Source organism: Urocampus carinirostris, chromosome 15 (assembly GCF_059441175.1).
Source record: "Urocampus carinirostris isolate Australia breed hairy pipefish chromosome 15, RoL_Ucar_1.0, whole genome shotgun sequence".
NCBI classification, from domain to species: Eukaryota; Metazoa; Chordata; class Actinopteri; order Syngnathiformes; family Syngnathidae; genus Urocampus; species Urocampus carinirostris.
Window position 1 is genome coordinate 34,943,512 of NC_142363.1, and position 19,935 is coordinate 34,963,446.

The 19,935-nt window shown below is 39.9% G+C and overlaps 1 protein-coding gene across 3 annotated transcripts in view; it reads right to left on the reverse strand.

Moving 5' to 3' along the window:
* The window catches only part of fermt2 (FERM domain containing kindlin 2), a 53,033-nt gene that overhangs the window by 22,844 nt on the left and 10,254 nt on the right, over positions 1-19,935 (reverse strand). For all 3 annotated transcript variants that reach the window (XM_088354121.1, XM_088354120.1, XM_088354119.1), the window contains exons 3-4: positions 8,153-8,386; positions 1,281-1,409 (exon numbers count right to left, since the gene is read on the reverse strand). In XM_088354121.1, coding sequence (XP_088210247.1) covers positions 1,281-1,409; positions 8,153-8,386 — 363 coding nt within the window. The remainder of the gene's footprint in view (positions 1-1,280; positions 1,410-8,152; positions 8,387-19,935) is intronic.

Sequence of the window (19,935 nt, forward strand, 5' to 3'; positions counted from 1 at the left end):
AGGCTGTGTACATTCTTGTTGTGAAGTGAGCACAATCTAAGATCATTATTAGTTAGATCTGTAATGTTTGGATTTTCTGGGCGGTACCACGATCATTTAATTATTATAGGTATGCCCAAACAGATTTCTTTTCAATTAGGCACAAAAAGTGTAGTGTTCCTACCCACAGTGATGCAAATATGTTGTGAAATACTCCGCGTGCCGGGGGAATCGAGAAATTTAGTCTATAAGTTGACCCATCCAGCTTGTTTCTTTTAGAGCCATGAGTTCATTGAAGGAATACTTTCAAAATGGTAAATCCCATTAACACAACATGTGGGGCAACCTCAGGAACAGAGATTGTAGTGAACAGCATTAGATACCGCTTATTTCTGCTTATAGGTGGGCGACTGGGGCTTTTTGTTGATGGTTCCAAGTTAGCTTGGCTTGTTTTTTGATCGGCTAGCCTGGCATTATCGCCGGTGTTGCCGTGTCGCTTGGTTTATTTCTGGCGGACTTCATGTTTAAAGTTAAAGCCATTTCCGCTTTTCGTTGTCGGGTCTCGGTTAGCGCGTTTTTTGGTTGGCCAACTACACTTTTTTCTACTGTGTCTGGGGACGTTAGCTCCCCTTAGGGGCTCCCCATGCCTTCCTTTGCCAGTTGGCCCCTTTTTGGCTGCTTGCTCTTTGTTGCACCATTTCTGCATTCACCTGTGACACAATGCTTAGGCATTCTCCATTAAAACTACCAACCCTTTGTTTAAAACTTCTGACTAACATAAGAAAAATATGGCGATTGGCTTGCTAGGCTGCTGGCGTTCCTCCTAATGAGGTAAAGCTCAGGATGACAAAGACATGCCGTCTTCAAAATGCATTATCTCAGAAACTACTTGGAATATGCAGATGAAATTCGTATAGATTTTATGCATTTTCTCACACTTTGCATATTGAAGAATTTGGGGAATACCTTTAAAAAAAAACTAAACCATGGTTTTGAGATTCTCATGTGCATTTTCAGTGTGCTTAAGTCTGCTGGAGAAAGTAGCACCGCCCCTGCCGCGCCACTTGGGCCATAACTCAGCACTAGTCTGACTAAAGCGAGTGTTGCACGGCAGTCAGGAGGGGGGGTTGAAAATGGCAGCGTGACCAACTATGCGTGGAATCTCAACCATCCGTCACCCTCCCCGCCAAGAAAGCAGAGGCCACACGGGCCTCGTATATTTGGCCCGACGGGTCCCTGGTTAAAAATGGAAGCCGCGTTTCACCCCACATTTCTCGGCGCCGTGGCGCTCGGAGACTGACCTGATCCAGGTGTTAACAGCGGACCCTCCAGCTCTAGATCATCCTCCTCGGCCTCTTCCAATTTTTTCTTCTTCTTTTTAGGGTCGCGTGGCTTGCGCAGGAGAGATAATTCCTCTGGGTGACGGATATCTGCAGAAAGGGAGAATAGTGGAGATTAGAAATGTTATTTTTGAATTTTAATATGTGTAAAAAAGTAACTGTGGAGACAGCAAATTCAGAGACAGCTGCGGTGCATGGAAAAATAGCAAATCCCTTTTCTCAAGGCCCCCACAAATCTTGGCTTGGAACGTAATCCCGGAGTGGGACAGGCCAGACAACCTCAACCATCCTAGCCCCACTCCCGGCAACAGTTTGTCAAACGTCTTTGTGGAAGAGTATAGGTTATGATATACATTAAACCCCTGGGATACAACGTTTTCATATTATGATGTGGAATTCAATGTTTTTTCAACTCCTCTTTACAGCATTTTTAAAAATCTGAGTCACGAGGCTTGCAATGATGCTAGAGGGAGAAGCAAAAAAGTGATAACCATGGAAACAAAACTGGAAGTTGTTAAATACGAAGAAGGCATTCAAATCGCTACCCTCGTTAAGTTGCAAGCCCATAAGCAATCGTCAAATGGGAAAATTATTAAAGATAAAGAGGCAATTCAAGCAACAAGTCTTCTGTGGTGTAATTTGAATTTGCTGTCTCTTTCCCCTTTGCATCCACCCGCTACTGTACTTGACCAGCCCAAGTCCCGCCAAAAGATAAGTTTTATTTTTTTCTTTACATGTATATTTATCCATGATGTGACTTAATCATATGCACATACATTACAAATGAGTAGTACTTATACACACTTTTTTTGTTGTTTAAATGTTTGAAATAATGTTGGTTGGTACCATTTGTTTCTATCACCCGCTACCCCAGCATAAAACTGACTCCTTTTGTATCCCAGGGTCAAATGTACTCTGATGGTCTGAAATGTACTTTTAAGGTGTGATTTCGAGTGAAATTAACCCAAATTTTAGATCCCCCTTCCTACGTTAGGAAACGATAATGGATGAGGCAATAGGTGAGCGTGAGCAGAGGGGAGAACATGGTAGCAAGAAATCTCCTTGTTTGCTTTGTGTAACTAAAGCAAAAGCATTCCAGAGTATTAAAAACTACCAGATGGGAGTTTGCGCACACTCTCCTCCTCCTCAAACTTCAGCGTAGCGTAAAATCGCAATCCCCTCTGCCCTTATACAGCCATGTGAGCTTCAGGCGTGCTGCCGAGCTTCAGGAGCGCCAGAAGATGTTAACACACACACACACGCAAGTCTTGTTTTCAGAGACACGTAGCGGAGTCCGAAATAATTTAATACCAGGATTTTTTTTTTTTCACTTTAGTGACCACAAACTAAATCATGAATACATAATATTTTGCGCAACTTCTCAAACCCAAGGAGCATCCATAAGTGTTTTACTTTCCACTTACAAGCCACCAAAAAGGGTCCCATGATTTTCCCTCTTTGGTGACCACAAACCAAATGATGAATACATCATTTTTTGGTGTGCAACTTCTAAGGCCCAGGGAGAATCTGAAAACGTGTTTTGCTTTCCACTCATAGGACACCATAAACTTTAGAATATTAAAGGGTCCCCTTATTTTTTTCCCCAGGAAAGAAAACGTCTGGAACATAAGTTACTTCAACGGATTCAAAGTGGAGAGCATACTGGCATACAGCATCATGGTGTGGTATTCTGGACAGCAGAACTTTACAGATGGTCACCAACACAGCCCAGAACATCATGGACTGCTCAATACCCAGTCTCGAGGACATTACTGACTGCCGCTTCCTTAGCGAGTGTCACCAACACAGCACAGAAATATCGACTACTCCCTGCCCAGTATAGAGCACATCGTCAGTGTTATATAAACAGCCCAGAAAAAAATCATGGTCAGCTCTCTGCCCAGTCTAGAGGATATTGCTGGTTCTCGCTTCCTTGCAGAGCCATCAACATAGCCTAGAAAATCAACAGAGGCTCTCTGTCCAGTATGCAGTACATCACAGCATAGCGACAACATTATCGAGGACTTTTCTCACCCTGGCCACTCACTCCTTGACCTAAATATTACCTGCCTATCCTACTACCCTATTTTATATTGATCTTTTAAGTCTCATTTACATGTTTGGGCCCCGAGTGTCACTTCAAACACCATTAATCATATAATCGATGACAATAAAGTAAATTATTTCCTATTTTTAAACACAGTTTACTACTTGCTTACTCCTACCAACATGCCAAACCATTTAAAAATGGAATGAGTAACATCGTCTTTCTGTCTTGGAAGCAAATTTGAGACACTACGTCTTTCTCTGCTACAAAACTGACTAAAAACGCCCTGGGGGTTTTGTGGCTGGGAAAATTCAGAAAAACAAAACACCAGCAAAATTCACCTGGCAGGGTAGCAATAATATGTTTGTGACACACTGCTCCCCCAATTTATTGCTGAAATGCCAAGTATGTATGTATTGAATGGCTAAAATATTTCACATGTTGGTGTGAAAAAAATGGACCTACACACCCAGGTCAGAAATAGAGAAAACAAGCTCCAATAGCTGAATTAACACCTCCAGATGAAGATTTAATTCTCCAACCAGCAGATTTATTGGCAATGAGCAAGCCAGAGCTGAGGGCTTGACTTGATTCCAGCCATGAAAACGAAATAAAAAAAAATAGAAAATGCGAAAAGCTATACTGGAGATGTGCGCTCACTGGAACACATGATTCATTCCAGTGACTAAGACCAATCACGACAATTTCTATATTTATATAGTGAAAGTGCAATCTGATTAAAATAGGGACACACTGTAACAATTTAAGGGAGAAAATAAAGTTTATTTTCTCTGCATAAACTCTAAACTTTATTTTCTCCCTGAAATATTTCACTCTTTACACAGATGTTAGCCACAGTTAATCATGTGGAGCAACCTGACTACATCCTACGTTAAAAAAGGTGTTATTCATCTGTGAAACACAAGCCTTTTTTTTAAAACTTGCAGCTCTGGTCATGTGCTGATCATTTGTGGAAACTCAATCGTGAGAAGGAGGACAAAAGCACTCTGTGCAGGGGTTTATAACACGGGAAAGGTGACTTGAATTGAACTTTGGAATGTCTAGACAAAACTAGCCCGAGTCTGACTGGATAAATGGGGAGCTCATCCTCATTAGTGGCAGTTGAGTGCTTCTGGTGCAAAACAAATTTCATAACATGTTGCAAAGCAAAGGTTTTCATTGGTAATAGTAAAGTGGTACACAATTTATAAACATGGATTGATTAATCTATTGACAGATGGACAAAACATATTCAAAACAATGGAATGATAGTGAAGAAAAGTCATTTTTCTTTAAGAGTGAGTCAGACTGTCCATGAATGGGGAAAATTAAGTGTTTTTTTTATGATGGGAGTGTTTTTTGGACTTCTAATCAAGTAGTTGTTAAAAAGTTTTGCTGAGTAGAATATTGCATTTGGTTTGCATCATATCATTGGAAACTAATGGAAAAAAGTCAGCTAATATAAAACGTGTCTAGATTCCTCCTATAAGAGTAAGTTTTATTTTTTCACATGTTTTTTTTTTTTCGTTTCAGGCATTTTGCAACTAACATTGAAAAATTCACAAGTCGGTAAAAAAAAGGATGGCATGTTGATGCCAAAAGGTTTATAGAAGACGCATCCCTTAAATAGGTGATTTTCAACCACTTTTAACATTTTTGGTTAGTGGTGTGCTGCAACATGTTTCCAATGTAAAAAAACATGCCCTAGCTCAAAAATGGTTGAAAAACTAAATAACTTCTATTAATTTTCAATGCATCATCACGTCTTACATCATTATATTAATCAAATTAGAAATGATCACATGGTTCAAATCAGAATATACAATTGACCTTTTCTTAGTTATTCCCCCCTTCCCTTTCGTTTTCACTTAACAATTCAGTCCATAAACCTGGAACGAATAGGCATTTTCCCCATATAAATTTGTGAAATGGGATCAAACAAACAACATCACGGGCGGGCCACGAGGGCCCCCCATCCTTCTTCTAACTCTCGAGCAACAATAGGGTCCATAAAACCTGAGAAAAACATGCATTTTACATTGTAAATTCATAAATTAAGAGGAGACCCAGAGAGAGACCCCCCTTTTTTCCTTCTTCCAATTAACCGCTTCCTTACTCTCTAGCAACAGTCTACAAAACCTGGGGAAAATAAGCATTTTCACATAGTTATGAAATAGATCGGAACGGATACAACAAAATGAGTGTGCCACAAGGGCTCAACGAGACCCAGTGAGAGCCAGTGACCAGCAACCGCGATTTCATCAAGTGCTTTTTGCTGTAGGACAGCTCGCAAGGACTATGTCATATCCCATACTGTACTAGACATGACCAGGTTAGCATGCATTTTGAGTACTGAATCGACAGCAATGGCCCATACCCAGCGTTTCCACTGCTTGGAATTTTCAAAGATCCTTTTAAAAAAAAGTTAACAGGTCACTCACGACTTTCTGCCATATTGTTTATTAGTTCTCACCCCCACCAATGAAGAGCATGTCAGTTCTGCATTTTGCTAGCAACCCGATCGAGTGTTGCCTTGACTGCCAGATCTGGCAAAGACTCAGCAAGTCTGCCAGAGACAATTTGTCTTCACTTTTCTAGCAGCTAAAACAGATATATCACAGACACATTCCTGACCAGGGCGGCCACAGCGAAAGCTGAAGGCATGTATCGCAACCACTTCCAGGACTACATTTCCAATACTTTGGGATGAAATCAAATGCTCCGTTCCTCCAAATTGCAAAGGGAAGGCCAGTAAAAATGGGAATGCTGTCGACTAGGAGTAGGCGATATGTTAAAAAAGAAATCAGTTAACAACGGTTTCCAAATAAAATACTGATCTGTTTTATCACGATTCTTCTTGAAAACATTTTTTGGGGACGTCGAACTCTGAGAAAGCTGACATATTAAGCCAACAATTGCCTCTTAACATTTTAATTTGAATATAATTAACATGAAAATTTGTATCCAGTGTGACGGTTGTAAAATATGAAAAAAAGCACACAAATTCTGCTCACTACATATACTGCCGCCTTCAAACTACCAAGAGTTATCCTTTTATATGCTCAGCTGCTCCCTACAGGTATCAAATGTCACAATTGATTATTACAATAATAATAGTACAGTTGAACCTCGGTTTTCGAACGCCTCTCAGTTCGAACAAATCGGTTCTCGACCAAAAATTTCGAGAAATTCTTGCATCGCTGTTCGGTCAAATAATCGGACTTCGAACGCCGGTACGCTAGGGTGCGATGCTGAGCGGCGTACGGGTGTAGATCGTGTAGATTGCCCCCACCCCTCATGAAGAACTGTTATCACGTGCGGACGTGTTTCGTTTTGCTTTCGCTTTTAATATAGGTGTACCAAGTGTTTTAGCCCCTAATTATGCCTCCGAAGAAGGTCGGTGCAAGCAGCAAAGTTGCTACAGGTGAAAAAAGAAGAGTAGTGCGTACAACTATTGCATTTAAGAAAGAAATAATAGCAAAATATGAAGAAGGTGTGCGAGTTTCCGATCTTGCTATACATACAGCATGGCTTCTGCTGAGCACCACAAAGGTAAGAAATCCTATTCATAATTCCTTTATTTACCCTTTGTTTATTTTTACACTTTCTTGTTAGCGTAATCTTTCGTACGGAAGATTACGATAACGCGAACGTACGATTAGCCTGGGTTAGCTTTGTTTACGTAAAACATTCAGGGTGTTGTAACGGAGTCCCATTTACAATGAAGCGCTAGCCACTTGTTGTGGAGACCCGGGTGCTAAATGACGTGTAAACAACCAGATTTTTTTATTTTTACACGTTCATGTTAGCCTAATCTTTCGTGCGGAAGATTACGCTAACACGAACGTACGATTAGCCTGGGTTAGCTTCATGTTTACGTTCATGGTAAACATTCAGGGTGTTGGAACGGATTAAAAATGATTTACATTACTTTTAATGGGAAAAACGATTTCGGTGATTGGACAAATCGGTTTTCGAACAGGGTTCTGGAACGGATTATGGTCGAGAACAGAGGTTCCACTGTATAATTATTTTAAAGATGATAATAGTAATCCATTATATTTATAGACGCATGTCTGCTATGCATTAAATACACAATTTTAAGAATATTCAGTTTACACCAAATGGTTCCATTTCAACTATTTTAAAAGGCATGTTTTTCACAACACGGACTCCCCAGACACCCCAAAAAAACACATTTAGAAAATAGGCTTCGTCCAAAAATGAACTTCTGAATTTTGTTGGCTGGCAGTCGCGTAATAATTATTAATAGTGGACTGTCGTTTTACTGAAACTAGCCAAGAGGTGATCATAGTTTGGAGTCGTCTCCGTTGACTTAATTATTGTAAAAATGGCCGAATGAGTACGAAACTGCGTCAAATGAAGCCGATTATCAAAGCAATATTAAATTAAATGAAAAGCACAGTGGAACCCAAAAGGAAATACATTTAAAAATAGATCACGAAGAGAAACTAAACGGAAGACAATTCTTCCTTTATCAAACCCTATTGACTATCCAGTGCTATAATCCATTCTCGTCCCTGAGCACTTTGATTTTGCAACATTTTTTACCGGTTACGTTCCAGGCCAAAAAAAAGTGTCTGTTTACCAAATACAAGCACAAGACAAGATGGAGCCCTGCTTCCAAGAACATGATTCGAGAGAAAACAATGTGCTTCCACTTGGCAGGGCCGACAGAGCGTGTTGGGTAAACACTAGCGGCGAGACTGACGGAGCACTGCGTGATTCTTAAATGTAAAATGAAAAAGGAGTCGGCTGCACTTACTGAAGGTCTTGCAGATGTCAGAGACGGCTTTGAAGACGCGGTCGGAGAAGTTGACTTTGACCTTCATGTGTTTCATGTTGGGTAGCTGAAGGCGCAGGAGCTTATGCTGCGGCGTGAAGAGCAACCTGGCGTCGGCCTGGATGCCGTACTTGTCCAGCGTCCAATGAGTCTTTAGCAGCCATGTCTTCTTCTTCTCCCACCACAGCGCATGGTCTGACCAGTCCTTCTTCACGTCTGATGGAGAAAAGGGGACATTAGCATGAAAACGTGCGAACAACGAAAGTATTTATCTTGTACGCTATTTGTTAATCATTTATGAATGAAAACTTTATTCGAACATCAAAATAAAAACAGAACAAAAACAATAACAAAATAACGTTTCATAGTATGCTCGAAAAGGGGTAGTCAGAAGCAAATGATTATATTCCCTACCCCTTCATCTTCCCCACCAAATACACCAATGATATAACAACAATTGTAATGATATTAATAATAACAGTTATAAGAAAAGCAACAATAACACAAAGTTAACTAGAGGCACTATTCCCAATCTCCCGCACCACTCATACCCCACCCTCCTCACCTCTGTATTCCGCCAGGAATGTTCCTTTGTATCTAAACCTGAACAAGTGAATAGTTGGACATCGTTTGATCTCGTCTTGCAAACTGTTAAAAACTTGACTCCACACACCGACACACACATACTTTTCCTGGTGGTTCTCACCTTTGGGATTATGAATTCACTACAGCCCCTTAAATTATAATTTCCCTCTTTCCGAATGAATAAAATAATTTAAGCTAATGGTGTTAGATTGAGGCTTACAATTTTGGTGACGACGATATTGATCATTTATCACAAAAATTCAAAAGACAGAATATCATTATGCATAATTATTTCAGTAAACCCATGTACAGGTTATCATTCTGACATTCCTTGAAAATCACAATCTCTCTTCACTGGTAAGCAACCTTGCTAAGCTTGATTTTTGATCAGCAGTTTCTATGTGGAAACTTATCAAGGGGAGGAATGAACAAAATATTTTAGTGCATTTTAGATAGGCATTTAGCTATTCCACCCTGGTCATCCTGGAAGGAGGATTACCACTTGTGAGACCCCTTCTCAAGGTTTCCTTTTTCCTCACGCTGAGGTTTTGAGTTTTTCCTTGCCCGCATGTTGGTTTAAGATCAGGTAATGGTGTAATTGTAATCCTGTGCAGTCCTTTGAGACATTTTTGTGATTAAGGGTGTCATAAATAAATGTGACTTGACTGACTTGAGTGCGAATCCTGAGCTAATGAGTGAGCTTCACGCTTTATACGTCTCTGTCGTGGAAAGAAAGGGATGTATATACATCATATACACTCAAATGAACTTCAGGGTAGAAGATCATAAGTCTTGCAAAGAGTGTTAGGTCATAGCGTAGACAGGGAAAAAAAGTCATCATGTGAAAGTAAGACACCAGCCTGAGGAGGTATCGGGTTCGAATCCCTGCTCCTTTGTTAAAAAAGTCACGCATAAATCCCGATTTACTTCCAGGCTATTGCTCGACAGCTACTCGAAACGACGGTGACAAAGTCCGGATTTCATTGTGTGGAGTGGGGAAGACCCCCAGGGATTTGAAAAAAAAAAAGTTCAGCAGTTGAGGTTTCACTTCGGATTTCAGACATTAAATTCATCAACTTCGGATAGTTTGTCAAGCGTCATTTCAGATCTACTCCGGCATTATTCAAGAAGTGGTGTCTGGTTTCCGACGCCCACGTAGTCCTTAGATATTGTTCAGCCTGTTCGTAATCTCCCCGTAGGTCTTTTGGCTCTGCTTGCTGAGTCACAGCTCAGATGCAGTCGCCCTGTTATTAGATTATCGTTTCATTCATTTAGCTGATTTACAATACTGATGGGGTTCACATTGCAAAACGTTTTGAACGGATATGCGAATATGGCCAACTTATAGTCTTAAAATAAAATGCTATAAATCACTTTAACATTTAAACAACAGTAAAACCCCAGGTTACAGCATCCTAACATGCGATTTTATCACATTTCAATGCAGGATACGATATTTTTCAGCTCTTCAGAACAACACTTTCCTCACCATACAACATCAACCCAAAAAATACTTTGCGTACCCAAAAACGTTGCCGTCTGTGCAAGTTGTGTGCCTTATACATCTCTAAGATGCCTTCCTGCCATTGGTTGACGTCATACAAGATGCTGGTCTGCCATCTGTTTGCATCACTGTGTCATGAAAATGCAGATATGCATTTAGCTAAACTTCCCCCCACAATGCTTTTCTTTCTCTTCATAGAATCTTGTGTAACAAACATGAATTTGTTTAAATATGGGTCCGAAGACTCTAGTGATGCAAAAGGGAGACGCAAATACATGATAACCATGGCAATGAAGCACAAAAACACACACACATTGTTACCGGCACTAAAGATAATGGCATTTTGAATTTGAAGTGTTTGAGGAATTCATTATTAACTGTTTTGTACAGTACCGTAAATTCCGGACTATAGAGCGCACCTGATTATAAGCCGCACCCACCACATTTTAAGTGGAAAACCGATTTTGTACATACACAAGCCGCACCTGTATATAAGCCGCATGCGCCCACATTTAAACATGTATATTCAAAGTAAACAAAGATGATATATATGCATGCGTGAGACAAAAGCTATGTGCACTGTGCATATAGTACAGTAAAAAAAAACAAAAAAAACCCTCCAAACCCCGGCTCACAAGGGCCACTAGTTGGTTGTTTGGGCCACTGGTCAAATATAAAAAGAAACATGACAGAGGTAGCAGACGTCTCTGACAAAACAAATGCTCCTTATGGTTTTCAAATAACAAGTTTAATGTAGCAGAGTAAGAGTACAGTTTCTTCTTTACAAATCTACTAAGGTAAAATGTCCAAAAATTCACTCTAGTAAATGTAACCGTGCAGATGTAACTCGTTACTACCCACCTCTGTATAAAATAAAGTACTACTGTACTGTCGTTGCTTGCCACACATTAGCCCTTGAAAATCAAAATGATTACACCGATTTTGAAAGTGACTTAATGTCATGGAAACCCAGACCCTTCAAAGGGGAATCCGAATGAACTGTCGATGCCTCCTACAGGTCCCAATCAAAAAGACCCTGAATGAAAAGGATTAAGGGGGTTTAAAGCACCAGAGTGACTGCTTAGAATCAGGAAACAAGACCGCTGTGAAGCCAGGCCCAGCAAACTACTTTCAGGAAGAGATTACAAAAGTAATTAGGACTCCAAAGAAAGTCCGACAAGAGAGTGGCCACCACCAACCTCTCGAGGCAGATGTCATTAATGTGGGGGCCAAATGGGGGATTGTGACGACGGGGTGTTGTTTGCCAAGCAGTTGCTTCCGCGCCGTTTACGTGGCAAACACTTGGTGGCAGAAGGAAAACATTCCGAAGCTTTCTTTGTGTACACAACTAGCGGCGTGGGGTCGACTTGTCATCGCCACTTCCTGATACCTCAGCTGTGCTCTAGAGCTTCATTGCTAGCAAAAACAAGCCGTTTTCACAAAGTGAATCCATCGGGTGGAGAGGAATTCCATTTGTATTCGCGGCTCCTCGCAATCAGTACTGTGGTTTAAGAAGCCCAACTACTCGAGGGCTTGGATTTCCTGATTTCTATAGAATTTGGTCTGCGGCGAAAATTAAATATGTGCTGTCAGACACCATAATTTACATGCTTGGTATGAGGGGAAAGATGTTAAAATAGATTGACACATTTCAGATTTTCCTACCGCTTTAAGCTGTTGGTATTTCTTTGTTTTTATATCTGCTGTAATGTTTAGACGGCTCTAGCGAAACTTGTCCCCATCTTTTAAGCAACTAATTGCCATTTATTCTGAAGAGCACCCAAAAAAAATTCTGAGTTTATTCTGTTTTTAAATTGGACACCTGTAAAGAGATAACATTGGAAGTAAGTTTGTTATTTTGAATTATTGCGCACCGTTGGCCATTTTGACAATTATGAACTATCATTGTCACTGTCAATCGTATTGGGTTTTAGAACATGTTGGAATTTGTTATATGAAGTTGCTCTCTTTGCAAGTTCAAAGTCCATTGATGTCTTCTCTGCTTAGGTTGTGTCTACTAATCTAGAGACTTATTAAAAATGCAATACAGTATCAACCCAATTTTCATGGTTAATCTGTGCGAAAACCACCTGAATTAAGTGAACTTTCACAAAGTAGGACCCATGTTTTATTTCTATGTGCATAGCTACGTGTTGTTACTTGACCTTAATCTGTTCAGGACCACTGAATTGTTGGAGTACCAAAACATTTTTTTCCCTTTACAAAGTCATAGTATTTTTATATGTACCTACACATTCCAAAAAACCCAACCAAAAAGCCATATGCGTATTGGGTATTATTTCCCCAGTTGTATTCATCCCTATAAAGTGCATTTCACAGTTGTATCCATCCGTAAATAGTGAAAGCCTATGCTTCTGGCAAGCCACGGACAAGCACAACCTGTAAAAAGATGGGACGCAGCAATGAAGTACACTTTAAAAGAGATAGTAAACATCCTCAATAATAGTCGATTCAAGTGTGTGACATGAACGATCATCCTTTTTCTAATGTCAAAATTGAAATGCGGAAATTACACGTATACAGTATGGGTCATAACGTTGCTCCTGCTTCACTCTTGTTTTTGGAATACTCTGATCGTTATTTGTTTGTCTCTAATCATGAATCGAATTCATTGGGATTGCTCCAAAAATCCGACTTCTGATCCCAATTGCTGATCCATATTCACTGCATGTAAAGTTCCAAGTATTTTTCAGACTGCCATCTTGCAACTCCTGAGTGAATAAAAAATTAAAAAAAAACAGCTTCGTGCCTGTGTTTTGAAGTGAAACAGGCTTTGGTAAAGGACATAGGACTGGTTCTTTCTGCGAGAAGGCGGTAAACTAATACACACGATGCGCAAAGGCGGCCAAAGGCATATCAACTAAAAATACAGCCTGCAAACCTTGACGTCATGCAGCAACCCAGAGACAAAGCGGCGGGGGGAGAGGGGCTAAGTAATTGGGTGCGTTCAAGTGCCGAGCCCCCTCATTGGAGTGATGGCTTTGGGTCTTGAAAGACAAGAGGAAAAGATTGGAAAGATGAGCCCGAGATTGAATGTGTGCTGTGTTTTTATCCATCCATTAAATGCATTAGACGTGTGAGTGTTTGTACGTGGACGCGCTTTAACGAGTCAAATTAATCCATAAATCACGGCTAAGTGATTTGTTTTTATTCAGCCTGCTTTAACCAGGACTGCTTTCCTTGCAACCACTGATTTCTTAGATGAAAATGAAGACCAACAGAATTATGTTCGCCCGTTTATTATTTTATCGACAAGGCCTTGCTGTAGAATTATTTTCTTGGTTTAAAAAAAAAAAAAGACCAAGCATAGTCTCCAACAAAACGACCTAGCTCATCTCTACTACTTTTGGTTCCTTTAAGAAGCAGTCTGTATTATTTAGCAACTCCCTTTGGTAACAAAATTAATTCAGCTATAAGTATTGAACTATCATATAAGCATGCATTCTTAAAAATACCTGCAGGTCGAGAAACTGGCAATTATTTTACATCTAAGTATCCGAAATAGGGACATAATTGTCGGACATTTTGCTGCTGCAGATGCCCAATAACCTCCAAAAGACAGAGAAAAAAAAGTGGAATGCTACATTTTGTTCTCTTTGAGTCTCCATGTGTTGTATTATTTTCATTTGCTTTTTGGCAATTGGTTTTGGTTGCACTACCATACAGCAATACATTTTGGTTAAACACTGTCCCTTAAAATGGAGCTGATGTAATTTTCTATATTATTTGAAATTGTGTATTTTACTGTACTGCAAATGTCTTTATCATGCATTTATTTTCTTTGAAATGAGATATTTGCATAGTATGTGTAGAGTGACACGACTGGATAGTTAAATGAATGAGAAAGTAAGACTAGGAACTGGTGTGTTTAAAGAGGGTTGATGAAAATGTTCCAAGATGGTTTTGACATATACAAAGAATGGATGAAGGCTGTTCGATTAAGAGAGTATGTAGTGCAGAAGTTGTGGGAAATATATTAAGATGAAGGCCTAAATATGGTTGATGGATGGGTGATATGAGGTCAGTTAATTTAATGGGTGCAAGACTATGTGCTAGGTACAGATGTGAATGGTGAAGTATGACTGATATTGACTAATATGATGCAGAGGGGGTAAACCAGTGTATGCTCTCGGGCCTCTTTGCTGATGAAGGGTTGCCAGGCACATCAACTTATCCCTTGTTCTGCTGTGGGCTTAATGTTCAGTGTCAGAATGGAAGGACTGACTTGGGAATGAATGTTTGGTGAATGTGAGTGTGTTCTTGACTCTAGCCACCTCCTAGTGGGGGAATTTGGCTTCAGTGTATAGATAAGATTTAAAAGACTTCTAAATCTTTTAATGCATATTATAAAAGTTGGTGCTTAAAAAGAAGCATCCTATATTACGTTTGTATTTAATTCTGAGTGTTTGAAAACCAATTGGAAAAAAGAATGGTCTCGTAATAAATATAAAACAAGATACAACATGTACGGCTGTATATACGGTATTATAATTCACAATATATATTTAAAAATAGGACACATTTTTTCATTTTTTATTGCTAAAGTACTAGATCAACTGTATTGGCATATATAGAAAATGAATACTTCTTTTTCCTAGTCGTCTAGCCCCTGTGCCAAAGTTTTATTTGCCGAGTGCGGCCTAGTTGCCACGGAAAACAGTAAATACCGTTCATAATAAATCTCTCGTGTGGTCTAACAGAGGGAAGAAAGCAACAGCACTGACAGTCAGCTGAGTCTGCACGCAAAACACGAGACATTGACAGATAAGCGTCAACACATGTTGCCAGTCACACACACACAACGTAATCTTTTGCAGTCATGCTTTTCAAAGTTGCACTAGTAAAGGTAAAGGGGCACAGGAGAGGCAGACTTCAGCATTTTCAGCTGATAAAAGCGCCACAGGAGGGGGGGGGGTTGGCCTTGTAATTTCTACCACGACTCCAGTTTGACGCCGCTATTCTGCAAGTTTGTTTTTCCATACACAACGTGGACGCCACTGCGGGTTGGTTAGCCTGTAACAAGCATGGAGTCACATTTACAACTGAATGCAAACGATCTTAACTCGGTTGCAAGATAGCATCGCCATCAGATAGCGTGAATGCAAAAGCTGCGATAAAGGCAGCTGATGACAACGCGACACGAGCGTCCCCGATGCAAATCACGAGCTTGTGACAAAAGAGATAAAACCAGTATGTGGGACTCTTCTTTAGCAGCTGAAAATCAAAATGAGAATACAGCCATTTTTCCCCACATGTTCATTAGAATACAGATAATCCCCCACCTATTTTTTACATTAAATCTGTTTTAAAACAAACCACATTAAGTCAATTTGAGCAAAGTAGAAACGACCGTATTTTCACGATGAGATGGCGCACTTTTGGAGCAAACATGCAGGGTACAATATTAATTTTGGTGAGTAACATAAATGAAATCCTTTATTTCATGTCAAAAGTTAAATGCGGAGACAACGTCAAGTTGCATAATGACGTGGCGTGTGCTAGCCCCCGATCAAATTGCCCATAAACAGCATTTATAAGGGGCTATTTGTATGTCACTCATGTGATGCATTCTTCTTGCTCCAATCAGCGCCCAGGAAACAGAAGGCAGTTCTCAGATTGGTTTGAGAGTAAAGACGCCCAAATTCAGCAAATTATGTATTTTATCCATGGAACTCGATAGAAAAAAAAACAAAAAAAACCATCCATCGAGGACACGAAAGTCTGATCTCAAAATGGCGAGGGAACAGCAAATTGAAATAGTCAAATGAGTTAGTGATCTTTGACACTCACTTATTAGTCAAATCAATGATCTCAGAAGGTCACTACTCATTTACCAGACCAGACTACAAAATCTCGGGAGACATCATCACAGTTTGATATTGATTGTGTAGTCAAATGTCAATAACAGTTTCAGACTCAAGGACACTAGACCGTCTCAAGTAACAACGCATAAGCAGTAGCTTCTACAGGGTTCCTACAGCTTAAGGCAAGTTAAAATAAAGACGTTTTTAGTTCCTTTTGAAAACAAATTTAAGACCAAATTGCCCAGAAAAACAACTATTTCTTGTGCACAATGCATAACCCGACTGAAACAATATCACCGTTTTGATAATTCCGTTGTGGTCACGCCATGTTGCCAACATTGTAAATCAGTGAATTATTAAAGACAATTGATAAATTACTCATTTTTATTAGGTCAAACAAATACACATTTTAATAATGTGTTCACATTTAAGATTTTTCAAAAATTGGATTTAAGACATTTTAATGCGAATTAAGGCCTTATTTTTAGAATGAAATCAAGGATGGGCAGGAACCCTGTTCTAAGAAAGTGCTAAAACGTTCAGTTTCGATCTTATCAATATCTGAGCACTGGAACATTATAGGAAGGCAGAAGGCACAAAAAAGCCGGCAAGACAATAAGTAATGCTAAAATTGATGCTATAGATGGCCATTAGTGTAAACCTTTGAGACAGGTAGTTTGTGTCCATTTGTGCCATTATCTAAATAGTGGTACAGTGGAGTGCTTGGCATCACCCTGACCGAGCTTGATACAATTAGGGGCCTTGTGGACTAATAACATTACCAAAAAAGCCAAGGGAGGACTCGGATCAATGCAGCGGTTATGCAATATGCCCTCTTGATGCCTTCCCGACCTTAGCATAGCATGACTGCTATGAAGTTAGCTTGACTAGTGGGTCTAAAGAACCGTATTTTATTTCACTCAATTGTTCAACAAACAAAAACCTAAACTTAGCAAAACTTAATTGTGTCGGATTCTGACATGACCAGAGAAGCGGATCCCAGAGAGAAAATAAGATTTTAGAAAAGGCTTAATCGACGGAAAAACAATCTGTCAGATGGTGTGCAGAAACAGAACAACGAAGCTGACTAGTATCTTAAGAATTTAAAGACATCAATGCTTTCCCCCCCAAAAAAGACGTGAATACATACCCTGCTACATCATGTTGAAACATTTAGATTAAAATGAACAGAATATGAAAGGAAATAACGCAGGATACGTTGGAATACCAGCTAGTTCCATCCATCATCTACACCGCTTATCCTCAGTAGGGTCGCGGGGGTGCTGGAGCCCATCCCAGCTATCTTCGGGAAGTGGGCAGGGGACACCCTAAACTGGTTGCCAGCCAGTCGCAGGGCACACAGAGACAGATAACTCACTCGCTCATTCACACCTAGGGACAATTTGGACCGGCCAATTCACCTAACATGCATGTCTTTGGAATGTGGGAGGAAACCGGAGTGCCAGGAAGAAACCCACGCAAGCACGGGGAGAACATGCAAACTCCACACAGAAGGTTCGATCTCATGACCTCAGATTTGTGCCGCACACGCAATAATTACTGCGCTGCCGTGCTGCCACCAAATAGTTTCAAATGAGCAAAATACGAAAAACGGACCCAGGCAGTATTCTTGTGCATGGATAGAACAACTATCTGATGTTCGAACACCACCTTGCTCTAACGGAACAAAACATGAAAGATAAATGACTCAGGAAACATTCACAGACGTGGACAGAAAAATGAATTTACAAGATGGCGAGACCATGAAATGCAATGACAACTTTAAATGGAAAAAAAAAAAAAAAAAAGAAAGTCAGTTAACACTGGCATTTACTGAACAAAACATTAAAAACAACACAAAACATATACCCACACATTGATAGAACAATAACAAGAGTGCCCTGATGGTGAGACCACAAAACACTGAATTTAACAGACAAAAGGCAAAGTACAGAGAGCGACAATGCTGTAAAAGCAGTCAGTGCCTTTACATATTCCAAATAACTCTTTGTGACATAAAAGACCAACATTCCACAGATCGCACACATAAAATAACAGTAAAAGAAGTACAGAACATGAAAATGTGACCGATACCAGAATTATTAGATAAATTGTCAATCCACAAGTGGTATACTTACACATTTTAAACAATTATAATCATCCACATTGTAGAAAATTGTTCTTATGTCTCTTTAACGACAAATGTTAAGATCAAACTAATTGATTGATCATTTTAGCACCTACAGAGTCATTCACATAACAGCTTCAATTTGCCGAATCCTCAAAACAATCCCATACTGTAAGCCAAAACCACACAGTGACTCACGGCATCGACATTTTACGGTTCCTGTGCTAGATTTATCATATGCTCCGAGCTTCCATACTCAGCATTAAAGCAGAGAAGAGCAAAATCACTGCCCCGCGGCATCGCGCCAACGCAACAGGAAATGCTGGCCAGGGCAGGACCACTATTTGGACTAACTACTTCCTGTCAGGGAGATTAGGGACCAGGATGATACCAGAGCTGCTTTTTGATTCATGAAAATCGGATTTCTACTCATCACAAAGACGAAACTATACTTTGAGGTCATGTTCTGGTAATATGATCAAGGGTGTGCTAGGTCAAGAGATGGTCGACGCAAAATACGATATGAAAAAAAAAAAAAAAAAAAAAAAAAAGACATAAAAGCAGGAATTGGCCAAGCTGCACAAAATGAAGGTGCTCATAGAAAGGAAGTTTAACATCCTGTGCTTCATTGCATCTGTTTCCTTGCAAAAACCTGCACTCCAATTGTTAGGAAAAGTCAAAGAAAAATTGAGAAAAACTTCCTAGCAGGACACCAAGTCGAGAAAACCTCTACAGACGATAAAGTGATGTGCGTAAGAGCAAAAATAAACAAGCGCCAAACCCCGGGCTGACGATGTTGCCTTTTTGGGCAGTCGGGACCCGATTCGGGAGCCGCTAGCTGTTTTTAGGTCGCTGACACTTTGGAGTGCGTACGGCATTCTTTTCTAATGGTGTTTGAAAAGAAACAGATGAGAAGATGGACGACACATTTATGCGTTCAAAAGCTCTCATAACTTGTAAGTAAAGTTCTCTGCGGTCGACCCGTCGGCTGAGTTTCAAGGCAACCCTTTGAAAGATCGGTAAAAGAAGAACATTTTCTATTTATGGAGAAGCTGAGAAGCTGCATTGCCTTTAAATCCTGCCATATATATTTACAGTAGACCCCCGGGTTTCAACGTCCCTAATTTAAGATGTTTTCATGCTACAATGGCTCCTCATTGCAGCATTTTCCCCATACTTCCCCACAATACGACATAAAAACCAAAATATTTCTTGGTCAAATAACAAAAAAAATTCAGACTGCAGTGTTTATACGTGTGACTGTGTTAGATACCTTTAAAGGATGCCCGTCTGTTATTGGTCGACGTCATACGAGATGCTGTTCTGCTATTGGTATGCGTCACGGCATCATGAAGATGCCGATATGCCATTGGCCAAACTCCCTCTCACAATGCCTTCCTGTCTCTTCATTGAGGTCAGAATTTTGTGTACGGCAATTCGTATCGACTTTGCGTATTAGTGTGATACACTGCTATATATTTTGTACAGTTTTAATCAATCTGGGTCTCAGCACTTGTAGTTATGCTAAATGCAAAAGCAAAACCATGATAACCATGTAAGTGAAGCCTGCGATGATCAAATGATGCAGAAAAAAGCATAGAAATGGCTACTCTCGCTAGGTTGCATTGCTGTAAAAAAAAAAAAAAATCAATGTTCAGAACAATAATCAAACATAAACAGTGAAACCGATACCGATTATTAAAACGAGGACTATCAACAGATA